The 18,309-nt window shown below is 36.2% G+C and overlaps 1 protein-coding gene across 1 annotated transcript in view; it reads left to right on the top strand.

The window, feature by feature from the left end:
* Positions 1-18,309, top strand: part of pleca (plectin a) — a 107,595-nt gene continuing 89,286 nt past the window's right edge. Inside the window, 4 exon segments of the mRNA XM_058753584.1 lie at positions 1-233; positions 1,079-1,116; positions 3,910-4,197; positions 8,996-9,188. Coding sequence (XP_058609567.1) covers positions 77-233; positions 1,079-1,116; positions 3,910-4,197; positions 8,996-9,188 — 676 coding nt within the window. The 5' untranslated portion in view covers positions 1-76.

The following is an 18,309-nucleotide window of genomic DNA, read 5'->3' as shown; positions in this document are numbered from 1 at the left end:
CTGAGAAGCAGCCACAGGAGCTAGACGAGAGGAAAGAGGGAGTAGACAGAGAAGGGAAGAGGAAAAGTGGCTAAGTATGGACGCGCTGCAAGAGTGGGCCCTGGCGTACCCGGCTCTGGCCCGGCTGCTCTGGGTGATTGTGCTGGTGTTGGCCACCGTCCTGGTTTGGAGCTTGTTCTTCTGCTGCTGGGGAAGCCAAAGCTCCACCTCCCCTCTGGAGAGATACCTCTCAGGTAATATAGCTGCTTTTATTCTCACTTAACTGACCTGGAATTAGCTCTTTCCGGATCAGTAGTAGATACAGAGAGTTTGAGGAAGAAAAAAAAAAAAGACAAAATGCTGGTTTTCCAAGACTGGCTGCTTTTAGTGCATGGGCATGAGTTGTGTGTTCGCTGTCATGTACTCTTATTTGACGTCATCTGAAGGGGCGTTTTGAATCCTCAAATTACAGTTTACTATTTGTCAAGCAGTATCCCTAAATTAAATGTTCCTTGGGATGTTATGCAATGGCAGCCGTTGCAGGTTTTGGCTGTTTCCAAACCAAGATCTGAAATGCTTTAAAAAGACCCACTTCGAGACCACAAAGCGATGGTTGTTAAGTTGGACGTACTAATTGTAGCTTTCAGTGAAATCTGTCAGGGTGTATTCTTTGAATAAATGAAACACATTCCCGTAGATTTCCATGTACGTAGCAGCCATGTGTTTTCAAAGAAAACTTTGAGGGTCTGACATGCATTTGTGCTTGAATTAGTGAAGAATCAGTTGACATAACTAGTTTCTTCTTAGATCTGGGGTCAAGGTTCAAAGCGGGCTCTAACTTGCTGTTTCAATGACAACTGTGACAGTGATTTTGACAGTTGCACACAATCCTAACCTTATGCCAGTGTGTTTATACCTCCAAAAAACAAATACACAAACCTCCTCATGAAATGTTTCAATCAATATCGAGACGCATTTTTTTTCAAAGCATTTGTCATTATTTATTTATATTCAGTATTTCGGGTGGGCAGACCTCATAGTTTAATATCCTCCACATGAGCTTCCTTTTACTAATTTAATACTGTTGTTTCTGTTTCAGCCATGGAGAAACGGACAAAGACAAAGCACCAGAGCCAGGTACGTCATCAAGTTAATGATGCTGATATGATATTTGTCTAAGTGCATTAGTATTCAAGACTCTCATGTAACACAAATTTTGTCCATTTCCCAGACAAAATTGCATATATGTGACCCTAGACCACAAAACCAGTAGTAAGGGTCAATTTTTAAAAATTGTAAATTTAATTTTTTTAAGCTTTGAAGTTTTGATATATTTATGGTTGGAAATGTACAAAATATCTTCATAGAACATTATCTTTACTTAATATCCTAGATTTTTTGTGCAGTGTGCAGATACAATTGAACATAAATCCTCGGTTATGTTCAGAATGGATTACTAGCCTGCTTCATACTGCATAGTACACTCTTAAAAATAAAGGGGCTTCAAAAGGTTCTTCAAGCAATGCCAAATAGAAGAACCATTTTTGGTTCCACAAAGAATCATTCAGTCAAAGGTTCTTTAAAGAACGATCTCTTCCTTACCTTTTTATAATCTGAAGAACCTTCTTTCACCACGAAGAACCTTTTGTGAAACAGAAAGGTTCTTCAGATGTTAAAGGTTCTTTATGGAACCATTTAGACAAAAAGGTTCTTCTATGGCATCGTGAAGCACCTTTATTTTTAAGAGTGTATGCACTGCATATTACAATTTTTACCATGTTTGCAATTGGTATCTGAAGCAGTATGTAATGGTAAAGGTTTAAACTCTAGCAAGTTGCAAAGGTTTCCTCAAAAATATTAAGCAACACAACATTGATAATAACAAGCAATGTTTCTTGAGCACCAATTCAGCATAATAGATTATTTTAAGACTGTAGCAATGATTGATTTAAAAAAAATAAAATAAAATCAGCTCTGCCATAAAAGAAATAAACTACATTTTAAAATATATTAAAATAGAGAAGTTATTTTAAAATGTAATAATATTTTGAACTTTTGAACAGTAGCATACAAACTGCAAAAACAGTAATATTAGCAAGCTAGTATGCCATTCCGAATATGTACTTTTTACCCAGCAGCCTCTAGAGGCCAGTATTGTAAAACAAGCCTTTTGTTAACAATTTACACAGGTTTTTCAGTAACTTTTCAGTGATCCAAACCCTTTTTTTATATATATTGTAGAAAAAGTCCTTGCTGTAATTGATTGTGGTACTACTTTGCTATAATTAAATATGCAAATGATTGTATATGCGGGTAAAACATCTTAGAACCTCGCAGGCAAACAGGCAAACATTAAAACAGTACATGCACTATTCCTTATAATTTATAAATGATGAACAGATAATAATTGCTTTATAAGACAAAGATGATTGAGTCTATGGGTGAGTTGTCAGTGCAGGCTTGTGTTCATGCTGGTTTGATCGACTGCCGGACAGAGATGGCCTGTGATAGCTCTGTCTGCATGAATGGAGACACTTTGTCTCTGCACACTGTTATAGGACAACAAAAGGCTGTTTCCTCCCCTGTCCTCCAAGTGGACAGAGAGAAAAACAGATCCAAATGACATTATCTCACAGCCCGAGAGAAGAGGCAGATAAAGTTTATATATTAGATTTATTTGTGCAATTTACAGAGCAGATGGTCAAAATGATGATGGCCATAATCATTTATTCTGGGTACTGCAATAACCCGGATTAGAGTTTAAAAAAAGCATTATTTTCCAATACAGTTTCTTGCATTTTCTGGGTTGATTCTGAAATGCAATACCTTGCAGTGGCACCAAGAAGAATTGGACACTTGAAATTGTATACATTTTATTAAAATAGATCGCAGCAAGTGGATTACATGTTAATTACATCCACTAGTGTACATCTTTACTTCTCATTAGTTAAAAGAAATAGCGAAAAGTAAAGTTAGTTCTGAGAAAACTTTCCTCATTTGAATGATGCATGTATTTATGCTACTTGGTTTGATCTTTTGTATCTAATACAATGACGTTCAGTTATGAATTAAGCTTCCAAATACTTTTTGCGGCTGTACATGATGTGCCTTGTGAGGGAGGAAAAATAAGCTTTAGTTCTTGCATTTGTCTCCATGATGTCAAGGCAATCAAATTTCCATTCTTCTCCTTTAGTGTTTAAACAGTAGTGTTTATTTAAAGGAATAGTTCACCCAAAAATGATAATTTGTTGGAAATTTACTCACTCTCTTGCCATCCAAGATGTAGAGGAGTTTGTTTCTGTATCACTTCCCAAGATGTTATTGAAGGACCTGGAGGCTTGTGGATTATTATGATGTTTTTATCAGCCGTTTGAACTCTCATTCTGACGGCACCCATTCACTGAAGAGGATCTATTGGTGAGCAAGTGATTTCTGTTCAGAGATTGTTCATTTCTGAGTGAATTATTCCTTTAATGCTCTGCTCAAGTTGGTCTTTGTAGTTTTTCTTAGTGAGGATGGATGTCAGATCACTGCTAGTTTTAAGTGTTATTTAAAAACACTACAATCTCATTTGGTAATGGCCATTAGGTAATTAAAAAGCCCTGATTCAGGCCTTGACATAAGAATAATGTTCTTGTACCTGCTTTCTATTTAAAAACGTATTTGTCTGATAGAAATGGCCTCCTAATTGTGCACCTGACAGATTCAATCACACTCACTGGCTGTCACATAAGGACTCCATTGTGTGATCCAGGCAGTGGGCGTCAGAAATAGCCGAACCATCTCTAAACCCTCTGATATTCCTTTTGTGGCCTTTTCAGAATTGTCTTGGCTAAAATCACTTTACCCTGCAAACATTTGAAAGGTGGTTCCTGTTGTAGGTTTTATTACAGCGTTCAAATGAATACGCTGATTTCTCTGTTTTTTCAGCGGAAGAAGAAGCCGAAGGACAAGAGTGTCTCAGCGGCTCTGCTAAATGAGGGGATCGTCGGGGTGATCAAACTGGCAACCCCTCTGTCTCAAGAGAAACATAAGAAGAAAGAAAAGGAAAAACACAGGAAGAAGACAGAGGAAGAGGAAGAAAAGAAGGAGGGAAAGGATGAGAAGAAGGAGGAAGAGAAAGAAGAGAAGCCCTCTACAACAGTGAGGAAGAGAAACAAACGGCACCTGAAAGTCACCATCGCACCTGGTACTGTGACTTCAGCTTCTGCTGAGCAGGTGAGAACGGCAATGGCAAATCTGAATGTCTGCTCTTGTCATATAGAAATAAGTTCTAATAGGGTTCAAAATTCATAACATTGTATTATTTGTTTTGACTTTTATTTAGGTGTCTGTTCAAAACACACCTTAAATATTTTATTGTAGGTGCTTTTTGTGTTTTATTTTAATTTAGAGATTAAGAGATATAAAAATAGTAAATGTAAATTTAATATTGTTTTTTAATTACTAAAGCAGCATAAAGCTTTTGTTTTATGTCCTTGAAATCCTGTTGCTTGAAGAGTGCAGTTTTCCTCACATTTAATGGCACATCTTTTATTTTATTTTATTTCCAGTCTTTAATTTAATATGTTGTTACACTGTAAAAAAAATTTTTTTTAAGGCAACCAGCTTCAGATTTTTGAGTTTTCTCAATTAATTTTTGTGGGAGGGAATTTTTGTTGTATAAACTTAAAACGACAAGTTGAGAAAACTCTGAAGCTGGTTGCCTTAAAATTTGAAGTCGATTTAAGTTAAATTTTAAATTTACGTTTTTTTTTTTTTGTTACAGTGTATGAAACATGATTTGTTTTTTGCTATTCCTAACTGGTGGCAGGTGGTATTAGGAGGAGGAACATTGTCATTCTTTAGAGCGTTTAATTGGACAAAATGTGAATATGGCTCTGTATCCTATGCGAGTCATCCTTATTTTTGGCCCATTAAAAAGATGGCTATAACAGTAACTATATTAGCATCCACACTAACGCATGGTACATTCTGTTTATTATAAGCATGCTGCAGTTATGTGGTCTTCCGCTTTAAATGCTCGAGCTCTTTATAGCAGGATAGATTATGATTGGCTGTGAATGTTCAACCTGAAGAAGAAAAAAAAAGATTATTAATTATTAGAATGATTATTAAAACTTTATATATAATTATAACTATAACAACCCTTAAGACTGCTGAAAGTTTATTTTAGAATACACATGTAGGAGGGCTTCAGTGCTAATAGACTTGGACTAAAAGACACAAGAAAGTTTACTGAAGTAAGCTTTAGAAGCATCTCCTAAATGAAGAAATGTGAATGTAAATTTTAGCAGGACCACCCAACAGCTTCAAACTTCGTAAAATACTCAGCTGTACCCGTAATGAAGTGCACTAGAGGGTTAATTTCAGTAGGCATTGTGAACAATAGGCTGATGCTGGCACTGAGACTGGTGCTGTGATAAATAGCAGCCCCTCCCTCAACCGGCCCATGCCAATGGCAACAACTATCCCTTTTTCTTACCAGCCGTTGAGTGGTATAAAAGCTTCTGTTATGTAAGATGTTGTCAAGTCTGAGCCATGTTAACTTGTTAACTTTGCTTGCAAAATGCGACGACTGTGCTAACAACTGTAAATTCAGTACCTTTAATGACACTGTATATACAGGTATTTGAAAGAGTAGTTCAGGATTTGAGACATATTGCTTGATCAACAAATAATTGGTCTTTTAATAATGTGGCCTAACCCATAGATAGACCCAAAGGGAAATTTCTGGAAAGGCTTGAACAGCTAATAAATATACATTTTACTTTTACTGTATTTCGGACTTATATGTCCATATGAATACATCTATACAAGCATATTTCTAAAAGCAACAAATGTGTAATTAAAATACAGCTTAAAAAATCTTTAATATTGATAACGAAACTAGAACAGCTGCCATTATTGATTACTTTTAGTCAGTAGCACACAAACTACAAACTGAACTAGCATTGAAAAATACTTCCAAAGCATTTATTAATCTAAGTTAATATTAATTTCATCATTTACTAATACTTGATTATAAAATATAAAAAGTTATATAAATAATATAAAAAGTTGTATCTGTTAATAATATTTACGAACCTGGGCTAACTGAGCTAACACTAAAAAGTGTACTTTTATCTAATGCTAAAAAATTATAAATACTGTAATAAATGTATTGCTCATTGTAAGTTAATGTTAGTTAACTACCACACACACACTATTCTATAATATACAAAATATTTAATACATAAATAAAAATAGTATCTATAATAAAAAAGAATGCAAAGTAATCAATGACAGCTTTCACTATGATCATCAGTTTTTTTAAATATATTTTTTTATAGTATATTCTAATCAATATTCATAATTTATATTTTGCTTTTATTGTTACTTATAAAAATTAAATACTAAGCTTTACATTTATGCACTTGACTTAACTTACATTAAATATGGGCCACATTTTGTGTGTGTTCCTGGGAAATCAAACCCATGACCTTGGCGTTAATGGGATGCTTCGCCATAGGAACTTCATGCTTAATGTTTCTTTCTTTCTTAATATAAACTTTATTTTTTTAACCTATTGCCTAATAAAGCAATATCTGTAATTTAGCTACTTTTTTTTTTATACACTGATTTTTGATTCAAATGTTTCAGTCACTAGTGAGGATGTAGGTTAGTTGGGGTGCATTAGCCTACTTTGGGTCACAACTGTATAGTTTATCAAAAACAGAGAAACATTTGTTCATAGGAAGGCAATAAACTCTCCCCCACATAATAGATCAAATCTATCGTTGCATTGTGCAAAACACCCAGTGACATTCCACCATTGTGTGGAACTGAAGCACTACAGGGGCAACACAGAGTTGGATCAGATCAGATCAGATCACCTTTCCCCTGTCCAGCAGTGATCATCCACAGCATTTTGCACCGTCATCTCCACGGGCAAACAGCACCGGAGCATCCAGCGGTATAGTCACTTGACTTTCATAACTAGGGCGCGTTCGTGCTGGATTCCTCCCCGGTAAGTTTCACTGCATGTACATTTCTCCATACGGATGCATCACTGAAATATGCGTTATTCGCTGGCGGGACGCTGTAAGTTTGGCATCGTTTCACCGGAACGTTATATGCGGGATGGCGACACTGACATTGGCGTGTTGACAGATCAGAAGGGAGGGTGGTGAACAGCTGGATGCTGTATGAGCTGTGAACAGAGTCGCGATGCCGATATGAAGCAGTTGTTTAAAGGATGCTTGGTGTGTTTGCCGCATCGCTGAATCTGCTGAGCAATGACAACGAGAATAGCGATTTTATATGCCGCTGCGACGCGCTGAGGATTTCTCATAAAAATGGATGAATTTGCAGCGCTCGAGAAACATAAACAACAGCAGCAGTTTTCTGTCCGTCTGCTGAGGTGATTTGAAGTCGTTAGTAGTGCATTTGTTCCGCTATTGATTGACTAACATGTAGGCTACAGTGTCCGTGTTACCATGGTAAAATGACAGTGTTCTTTGAAGTATTCTGTAATATCATGCAAATAGGATATTTATTCAGTAGCTACGTTACTACGGTGAACACAAACGTGGACACACCCACTCATTTGCGAATAATAGTAGCCTATTATAACCAATGAAATAATACAAATGGAAGATATTTAAAAATATATATTTTATTTATCTACACTACGTTAAGCTCGGTGTCGGTAAAATGTTTTTAAAAAGTTTTTGAAAGAAATCACTTATGCTCACCAAGATGCATTTATTTGATCAAAAATGCAATAAAACGGTGATCTTGTGAAATAATATTACAAGAACTGTTTTTATTTTAATATGCTATGAAATGTGCTTTATTATGCTGATATTTGTAATTCAAGAAACATTTCTTATTATTATCATCAGTGTTGAAAGCAGTTGTTGCAATTTGAAGAAACCATGCATATTTTTCAAAAGAGCAGCACTTTTGTAACATTAGGAATGTCTTTATTGTCACTTTTGATCAATTTAATGTGTACATGCTGAGTGAATTTTAATTTCTTTATAAAAAAATCACTGATCCCAAATTTTTGAATGATAGTATAACTAAATTTATGGAGACTTTATATTTTAGGCATTTAACCAAATGATTTTATTATCATAAATTCATCTAGTGTGTCCAAACTTTGACTGGTAGAGTATATAAAGTTCCATGTTAAGGTAGTATTACTTGCATGCAAATGAAGAGTGTGGTGAAAAGTGATAAATATTTTGCAACAGAGAAAAAATTTAGGCTAGGTCCTGTCTTTTCACATTCATTACAGGGCAGCAGAGGTCACAGAAGTTGTGCTGGCTAACTTTGTAACCTCTGTAAATCACAGCCCTGCATTTTGCTGCTGTCTGAAGTCTCTTTGGATCCACTAACAATAATGACATTCATTTTCTTCCTTTGGGGCCACTGAAACATGCTCTTTTCAACACCTTCATGTTGCCTTAGTAACTTTTGAGTAATCAGTTACCTTCAAATCAGTCTCCGACAAGGTTTTCAGGAAAGGCAGCATACTATCGAGAAAACATTAAGGTTTTGCTAATCTGATTATATACACGGAAGACAAGCTACTTCCACAGATTTAAATGCTGTTCCACACTTTAAATAGCAATATGTATTTATTTGGATTGCACTAAAGTAGTGCAGTCTCTTAATATTTTATTCATCAATATTAAGGCATTTTGCGATATTCTTGTTCATTGTTTAATTACAGTAATTAATCATTTCTCTGGTTCCTGTTCCATAGATGTGAGGGATTTTGATATGTAGGCTTACATTTTCAAATCCTTTCTCAACTCGTTCTCAAAAATAACATTAACTAAAGCTGATAATATCTACAGTTGTGAAAGTTTTGTAGTGTCTTCTAGTGACTCTAAACAGCCCCAGCAGCTCTCCAAAGTGACCTGAAAACTCCACATCCTCCTGAGGAGCATCAGCAATTCGCTGCTGCATTGTGTGTTCATTTTGTATCATTCTAACACTCACGTTTTAATGCCTCCATTCCCAGGTCATGTCAGGTGGTCGCCGGCGTGTACTTGAGCGGTCTGCATCAGAGGAGAGTGCAAGTGACCTGAGCTCTTCACCTTTTCCTGGAGACACCTTACCATGGAACCTCCCCAAACACCAGCGCGTCAAACGCTCAAAATCTGCCTCCGGAGATGTCCTGGACCCTGCAGAGAGAGCAGTCATTCGCATTGCAGGTCAGAGGAATCATAAAAAAATATTGCAGTACATACATGATTAAAATGAAGGTTCTTTATTGGCATTTGTGGAACCTTTTAATTACATAAAAGGTTCTTGATTGTGTTCTAACTAAAAATTGGTTCTTTTAAGAACTATTAATTGAAAGGTTCTTTGGGGAACCCCTTCTGAAACATGTTTTGATATTATAAGCCAAAAAAACTTGAAGGAACAATGTGAAAATTAGTTTGAAGGTTTTTTTAGATGCAGTGAAAATTGCAGTATCATTAGCATAATTTCAGTGATATTTTGTGGACAAAAAAGTCCATTGTCTGTTGTCAATATGGCAGCAACGTATGAAGCTCAGCTCACACAAAAGTCAAACTAAGGAGCTTTCTGTTGGTAAACTCCACGTGGGGAAATCTTTCGTCCTCCAGCGAAATTCCCAATTGTGTGGATTCCTATCGAAATGACTGGATTTTGCCCTTAAAAATTGGCCAAACTACAGTAAATGTGACTGCACCTTTAGTCAGAATACATGGCAAGTTTTTGAATGGCAGTCAATAGAGAAAGATGCTCTTTAGCATTAAGATCTTCAAGCACACGCAAATTGCAATGTCATTTAAATATTGTTACATGACACATTATCCAGTAAGACTTCCTAAGTTTACCTATGTCTACCAGTCACTTTTAGTCACAAAAATATTTACAGATGGATAAATGGTAGTAGAGGCTTTGCTTACTGTATTTGCCTGTGGGATTAAATGTGTTAGCATCGACAAATATAGTGTTTACACACAGACTTGCAGTCCACTTTGCACAAGGAATATTACTTGCTTGGCAGGTATCTAATGTGCCGTTGAAGTTCCGTTTAAACAGACTTGCTTTTGGTTTCTTATGTTTGCTTAATATTGTTTTTCTGTTGGTATGGCATTAGATAGAAAGTGTCTGTTTTAGGATACTGTTGTCTTTTGGTTTAGGAGGAAAAAAAAAAAAAAAAACATCCACTGGCTTTCTGGATGTCCTGTACTTGCAGGTTTTAAATCTAGGTAGAACATTTACTGCAGAAAAGCACATTCAGAAACATGTTACAGGCTGCTTTTTTGTTATTTAATGAAAAAGATGCTTGTGTGTCTATTTATATCTAACCTGCAATAAGTCTGTTCCCTGTGTGACCCTGCCATGCTGCAATGGGACTGACACAGCAGTTTTTGTGTGTGTGTGAGTGCATAACAGATGATACACACTCACACAATATTAGGCAAGGGTGTGGTCTCCGGACTGCAGTGTTCTTATCTCATACAGTTCCTCTGATCTGCATTATGCACACATTGGGATGATTCTGCCACTATTAAGAAGACTGTGTTTCTCTGTGCCATAAATCTTTTATATTAGGGCAGAGTTTCCTCTGGTACACTGACATCTTTATCTCACAGTGGAAAGCAGGATGCTGGTGTATAGTCTGGTTGAACCACCCATTGTTTCACATGTAGTCTTTTGAGACAGTTTCAGGAAACTTTAAAGCATGTAACGTTTATACATTTGGTACACATTTATCCAAAGTGACTTTCAGGGTCATTGTTGCTTGTGCCTTGTGGTGTGTCAAAGATTTATTTTTCTTTTTGCAGAGATGACCATGTTTCTAGTAATAAACACAATTGTTTACAAACTGGATTACCACAGGATGTTTTGATAATTCAGGTTTGAACTGCACTTGGCTGCCATCTTGTGGCAGTAAATTGGCAAAGTGAAAATGAGTTAGCTTGCTTGCTTTGCACTGCTAAATGCTTCATTAAAATTCATTGTAGTGCTGCTCAATTATGACACAAATATGTCCTTTGATATTGTAATCATGATTATTAATATGCATTAAATAAGTGGCAGCATCTGTAATTGATTCAAAATTATTTTTAACGGAATAAGTATACTTAAATTAAAAATCTTAAGTAATTCATTTAAATATTACATTTATCATGCCAAAAATCAAATCTGATCAAACTTTGCAGGGGCCAGGTTTCATACACAGTGCCTCCGGCTAGACCGAGCACTGCAGAATGCTCTAAAATGTCTGGAATTTTACTTGTGTAGACATCAGAGAAAGGTGAGAGGGGTGACTTTTATGTTTCATGGAGAGGCAAGCACTGATCTAAACTGACAGGGAGACAGTGAGTTATAGTTACCAGACATAGGATATTTCCATCCCAAGACCCTGCTTTTTATAAAAGAATTTTACCTTTATTGTTTATACATTTTTTTCATACATTTTCTATACAGCATTTTAGTGTTAATAGTGTTATGGTGCATTAAAATACAGTCATACTTTAAAAATGCATCCAGACCTGTTTTAGTAATCCTCATGAGGTGTTGAGGGAAGGAATTCAGCATCTGAACTTTAACACATCCAATCTTTCCTCCGTGCCATCACTGCACAGCACTAACTGATTATCAGTTACTCCTCACAGAAACTACTAAGATCTCCAGTTGGATTGCATTTATGTCATTAAGAATTTAATCAACACATGCAGATATATTAAAGCGTGACAGCCTGCTATCCATCTGCTGTCATGCAATTATTTGTTTAGTTTAGTCCTGAAAATTTTCACATTGTTGGCTCCAGAAAGTTCTTGGGGAAAATCTGTAACCTTTAGAGACCACTCCAGGATGAATCAATTATTCATGATGAACTATAAATAGCGTAAAGTTGATTCCACGTGGCTCCAGACCTCAAAAAATCCAGTGAATTATTTACCGATAGTTTAGATAGTCGAGCATCTGTATGACCTTCCATTCTTTCCATTATCTTTCCATTTCACATAGTGACAATGTGCCAAAGCTCAGAAGCAGATCTGAGGTAAATCAATGGAGACTATGATAAATTTTGATCAAAATACTGATTTTTATCTAATGAGCAATAGGTTAAGTGCATTGATACAAGTGTAATTTAGCTTTTTCTCTTGTTAGACAATGACAGTCAGTAAAGAAGATGGTGACAGATCATTCGTTCCAATGCAATGCCAAATATTTTCAAGATTTTATAGCCCTAAATCCCCCAAATGTTAGTCCTACTGCCACCACATGGTGTCAGTAGTTCAAACAAAAATACCTGAGAAATGTGTTTTAGACTGAACTGTTATGCTCAAACAGTGTTTCCTACAAACATTTTTTTCCCCTTAAAGTGAAGAGTTTGAGTGATACTGATCACGTAGACCAAGATTAAAAGCTCCTTAGTCCAAAAAGACATCTGTCCTGCTGCTGTAATGTAGAAACGTGAGACATTAGTGTCATGCCATTATTGATTACCTGATTATGAAGTGGAGATGAAAAGCTCTCTGTCAGTGTAGATGTGTAGAAATGCCGCTGTACTTTGGATCTCATGATGAAAATAGACACGTGTTGGTTCTTTTAACTCACTCCACTGAGCAACAACCCAGACTACCTTAGCAACACACTAAAAACAATTCAACGCTTTAAACCACATAGCAGCATCGTGCCAAAGCCACAACACACTAGCATCAGAGCAATGAGGTATTTTCTTCTGCACATTAAAAAATCTGTTCAAATATGATTTGAGCATAATTCATTTCCAGTTCCCAGATTAATCGTGCACTTTCTGTTTTTGTTCAGAGGACATATATCAGGCATGATTAAAATTATTTCACAAGATTTTATTACATGGCATTTCCAAAACTGCAAGGGAGATTTGATCAGGATTTATGTATTTTTCCAGAAATATATTCCCTTCTCTTATATAAGCGTGTGCATAGTCAGCAGTGTTTATTTTGACATTTTATGGCTCCTGAAGCCAAAATATTTGCAGTAGTTTGAGAAAGAGTTTCTCAGTGACATTAAAAATGTCAAATACTGACAAGCATTATCCAGGGTTTTGGAAAAGAGCTGACGGGTTGATGGATCGTGGTGGCCACCTCGGGAATGCTTGTAATGAGGGCACATCTGGTGTAGGGGATTTCTTATGGTAAGGGGTGGGGTTTGCCCCCTTGAGACCGTAGGGGTTTTTTAAGATGGCTGTGAAACATCAAACATAGCTGCTACCAGCTTGACTTGAGTTTTTAAAAAGGGGCCAAGGAGCAGCAGAATTGCGTCTCGCACCCACTTCATTCTTTAAAAGCTAATTGCTTTTTCAAGTGATAAAAGTTCACTTCCTTTAACCCCGTCTTCATCTCAGGAAGCTTTTCCATTTCCTCCTGAGATAGGCTGCAGGACATACTTCATACAAAAGGGCTTTTTTCCCCTCTCCCCTTCCCATTTGCTCTCTCTACTTATTTAATCACTGTCACTCTCTCAAAACACACACACACACACACACACACACACACACACGTAACTGGTTTGGTCTCCATTCTGTTAGTGGTTTCCAATCAGGAAGTCTGTGTTTATTGTGTTGTTATTGGCAGCTTCTGTATTAAGTGTTATTACTTTGTCCCACTGCTGGCACTTTGTCACACTGCTGCCACATTAATTTAGGTTTTAGAACTAGATTTTACTAAATTTGCTGCAACAGTGCTAGAATGTTCTGGGTGGTAGCTAGGGCATTGCTGGTTGTTTATAGAGTGTTCTGGGTGGTTGCTTGGTGGTTTTTAAGGTGTTTAGGTGGTTACTAGGGTATTGCTAAGTTGTTTCTAGGATAATCTGGATTGTTGCCAAGTGTTCTCTGTAGCATTGTGTGTAGTTGCTAGTAGTCCAAAGCACCAGTAATTTGGTCCCAAGTGAATACTACAAATTTTAAAAAATGTAACAATACCACCCTTGTTACCAAGACTGGTCTTACAGAGAAATAGGTTAATTTACCTGCTGATAGGCTGAAGTTTTCAAACTGTTCTGTGTGCTCTGTGAAGCATTTAAAGGTTTAAATAATGAAAATTCTGTCATTAATTATTCACGCTCATATCGTTCCAAACCCCTAAGACCTTTGTTCATCTTCAGAACACAAATCAAGATATTTTTGATGAAATCCGAGAGCTTTCTGACAGAATTTATTTTGGGGTGAACTATCCCTTTAAGCATTTTTTTTTTTTTTTTTTTTTTTTTTACATTTAAAGGGTTACTCCACCCCAAAATGAAAATTTTGTCATCAATCACTTACCCCATGTTGTTCCAAACCCGTAAAAGCTTCGTTCGTCTTCGGAACACAATTTAAGATATTTTAGATGAAAAAAACAAAGATCAAAAGTTGGTTAAATGACCATGGTGTTAGTGTGCTTGACTGGCCAGCAAACTCACCGGCCAGCAAACTGGACTTGAAGCCCATAGAGAATCTATGGGGTATTGTCAAGAGGAAAATGAGAAACAAGAGACCAAAAAATGCAGATGAGCGGAAGGCCACTGTCAAAGAAACCTGGGCTTCCATACCACCTCAGCAGTGCCACAAACTGATCACCTCCATGCCACGCCGAATTGAGGCAGTAATTAAAGCAAAAGGAGCCCCTACCAAGTATTGAGTACATATACAGTAAATGAACATACTTTCCAGAAGGCCAACAATTCACAAAAAAAAATTTTTTATTGGTCTTATGAAGTATTCGGTAACACTTTACAATAAGGTTCATTAGTTAACAACATTAGTAAACATGAACTAAGAATGAACAATACTTCTACAGCATTTATTCATCTTAGTTCATGTTAATTTCAGCATTTACTAATGCATTATTAAGATCACAATTTGTGTTTGTTAACATTAGTTAATGCACTGTGAACTAACATGAATAAACAATGAACAACTGTATTTTCATTAACTAACATTACCAAAGATTAATAAATAGTGTAATAAATGCATTGTTCATTGTTTGTTCATGTTAGTTAATACATTAACTAATGTTAACAAATGACACCTTATTGTAAAGTGTTACCAAGTATTCTAATTTGTTGAGATTTAGAACTTCCGGATAAAGATAAGCCAGCTCATAATCTTCCGGTGAAGCTCATTTTATATGTGCTAGATATAGATAGAGACAATCACAGAAACATCTCCTGCCTCATTCTTATCAGAAACTGAGAAACTAAATAATTGCAACACCGTAAATAATGATTGCGAAATTAACATACAGTTTCATGTTATTAAAGAACATATAATTTTATATGCAGAGTCCAGGAAAGTACCCACGTAAGTATAACTGTGCATTTAAATGCTGACAAATAAACACTGTCGTAACTGTTTAGGCAGTTAGGCTAATCTCTTAAACGACATCTTAATGGTATTCTCAATCTTACCTTCAAAGCCATAAACACATTTTTAAAATCTTCTAAAATTTTATTATTCACATTATAATGCTGAATTATTTAAATACCTGTATAGTCAAATACAAATTAAATAAGTTGGTATAACAAATAAATAATGCATTCAATATTTTGAAATGTTTAGATTAAATTTAAATAACTAGGCTGCATCGTTTAAGTTTTATCCAACACAGACCTGTAGTTTTGTTAGTCTGAATTTAGTCTGAATCACTTAATGCACAGCTTTATTTTGACATCGGCTCGTCAGATGATTCATTCCGTTACCGCTGTCAATCAGCAGTGACTCGCGGTATGATTTAACGGATTCCCTCACGTAAGTTTAACATTCACATTTTGTCATTCCTGAAACGGAATACTTGGATGTTTGGTCATCTTAGACAAACAAAACTTTTCTCCTAATTGTGAATGGATTATGTATAGAAACCGAGTAAAGGACGCTCTTACAGCACAGTACACTTGACCGGAAATGACTGAGCTGGCTTATCTTCAACCAGGAAGTAACCGTGCATAAGGTCAATTGGTGGGTTATTGTTAAACGTGAGCCAAAATCATCACAATTAAAAGAACCAAAGACTTAACTACTTTAGTCTGTGTGCATTGAATTTATTTAATACACGAGTTTCACAATTTGAGTTAAATTACTGAAATAAATGAACTTTTCCACGACATTCAAATTTATTGAGATGCACCTGTAAATGTTTCCATTTCATGCATTGTGCCGAATTTAGCCAGTGGCTAGTTTTCATTCGCAGTCCCTTGGCAGGTAATCAGACACAAATGAACATAAAAAACAGAACAACAAACGCATTTTGGATATTATCCACTGAACGTAAACTACGCTTTTCTGTATCAGCCACAACACAAGGATAAGCTATTTTCGTTAAAATCAAAGCGTAAATACACGTAGAATACATAGAATACTGATACAGAAGAGTGTATGCAGTTTGTGTTCAGTGGATAATATCCAAAATGACACTACGGTGACTCGGAGAGAGGAGACGAATTGTTGAAAAAAAGTTGTTATTTTTATTTTCTTTGCATACAAAAAGTGTTCTCGTCGCATCATAAAATTCAGATTGAACCACCGATGGCAGATGGACTATCCTGACGATGCTTTTCATACTTTTCTGTGCCTTGACAGTGGTAATTAATTGGCAGTCAATGGGACAGTCACAAGCCTCCCGGTTTTCATCTAAAATATCTTAAATTGTGTTCTGAAGACGAACAAAGTTTTTATGGGTTTGGAATGACATGGGGGTAAGTGATTAATGACACAATTTTCATTTTGGGGTGGAGTAACCCTTTAAGCCAATCAACAAAGCCAACTCAAAACGGCAGAGCTTTTTGTTCAGCGCTTATGAATTCTTTCATTATAACAAAGGTGTAGACATGATGCAAGTATGAGATTCATTGATGATTGTAGATAGCTTTTTTGATTAAAACTGGATTTTTTTTTGCAAGAGTGCAGAACACTGTGAGCTTGCGCTAAACAGAAGATTATACAGGGAAATTTTTTTGCTTACTTTAGGTATATAACAAACAGTATTCAGAATCTGAATAAATTCTTTCTTAGTACACACTGCAAAAAACATACTGTAGTGATAATGAATGCAAAGGACAGGACAAAGAAAAATAGATCTGTGCATTCAATCTTAAGAGTGTAAATTCAAACTAATGGGCCTGCCATTTGTTCTAAGCAATATCTCGAGTGTTTCTTTGGTCTTTGTTTTATCTTTTCATGTTTGTAAATTACCTTCACGGGCGACAGCTGCATGTGCTCCGGTCAAATGTAAATAATGGTGTCAATATTGCCGTATCAGTTTGAGCCAGAATCAGACCCAGAAAGCGGTAATGAAGAGAGTCAAGCAGAACTTCCGCAAGCACGGCTCTTACAAAACGTTTCTGAATGGAAGTTTGCTGTTGTGATTACATATCATTTTTTGAAGTTTGTACACGTTTGTCTTATGCACACAAAATAGCATCAAACTAACTGGCTACTATAACCAAACAGCATTGGCTTGTGTTTACGTTCTTGATCAAATCGAAAAATTACGTCATAAAGTATACATGGAAAATACATTTACAAAATTAGTACATACAGTATTGTTCAAAATAATAGCAGTACAATGTGACTAACCAGAATAATCAAGGTTTTTAGTATATTTTGTATTGCTACGTGGCAAACAAGTTACCAGTAGGTGCAGTAGATTCTCAGAAAACAAACAAGACCCAGCATTCATGATATGCACACTCTTAAGGCTGTGCAATTGGGCAATTAGTTGAAAGGGGTGTGTTCAAAAAAATAGCAGTGTCTGCCTTTGACTGTACAAACTCAAAACTATTTTGTACAAACGTTTTTGTTTCTAGGATTTAGCAATCCTGTGAATCACTAAACTAATATTTAGTTGTATGACCACAGTTTTTTAAAACTGCTTCACATCTGTGTGGCATGGAGTCAACCAACTTGTGGCACCTCTCAGCTGTTATTCCACTCCATGATTCTTTAACAACATTCCACAATTCATTCACATTTCTTGGTTTTGCTTCAGAAACAGCATTTTTGATATCACCCCACAAGTTCTCGATTGGATTAAGGTCCGGAGATTGGGCTGGCCACTCCATAACATTAATTTTGTTGGTTTGGAACCAAGACTTTGCTCGTTTACTAGTGTGTTTGGGGTCATTGTCTTGTTGAAACAACCATTTCAAGGGCATGTCCTCTTCAGCATAGGGCAACATGACCTCTTCAAGTATTTTAACATATGCAAACTGATCCATGATCCCAGGTATGCGATAAATAGGCCCAACACCATAGTAGGAGAAACATGCCCATATCATGATGCTTGCACCACCATGCTTCACTGTCTTCACTGTGTACTGTGGCTTGAA

Source organism: Onychostoma macrolepis, chromosome 19 (genome assembly GCF_012432095.1).
Source record: "Onychostoma macrolepis isolate SWU-2019 chromosome 19, ASM1243209v1, whole genome shotgun sequence".
NCBI classification, from domain to species: domain Eukaryota; kingdom Metazoa; phylum Chordata; class Actinopteri; order Cypriniformes; family Cyprinidae; genus Onychostoma; species Onychostoma macrolepis.
This window is presented reverse-complemented; position numbering and strand designations above follow the sequence as displayed.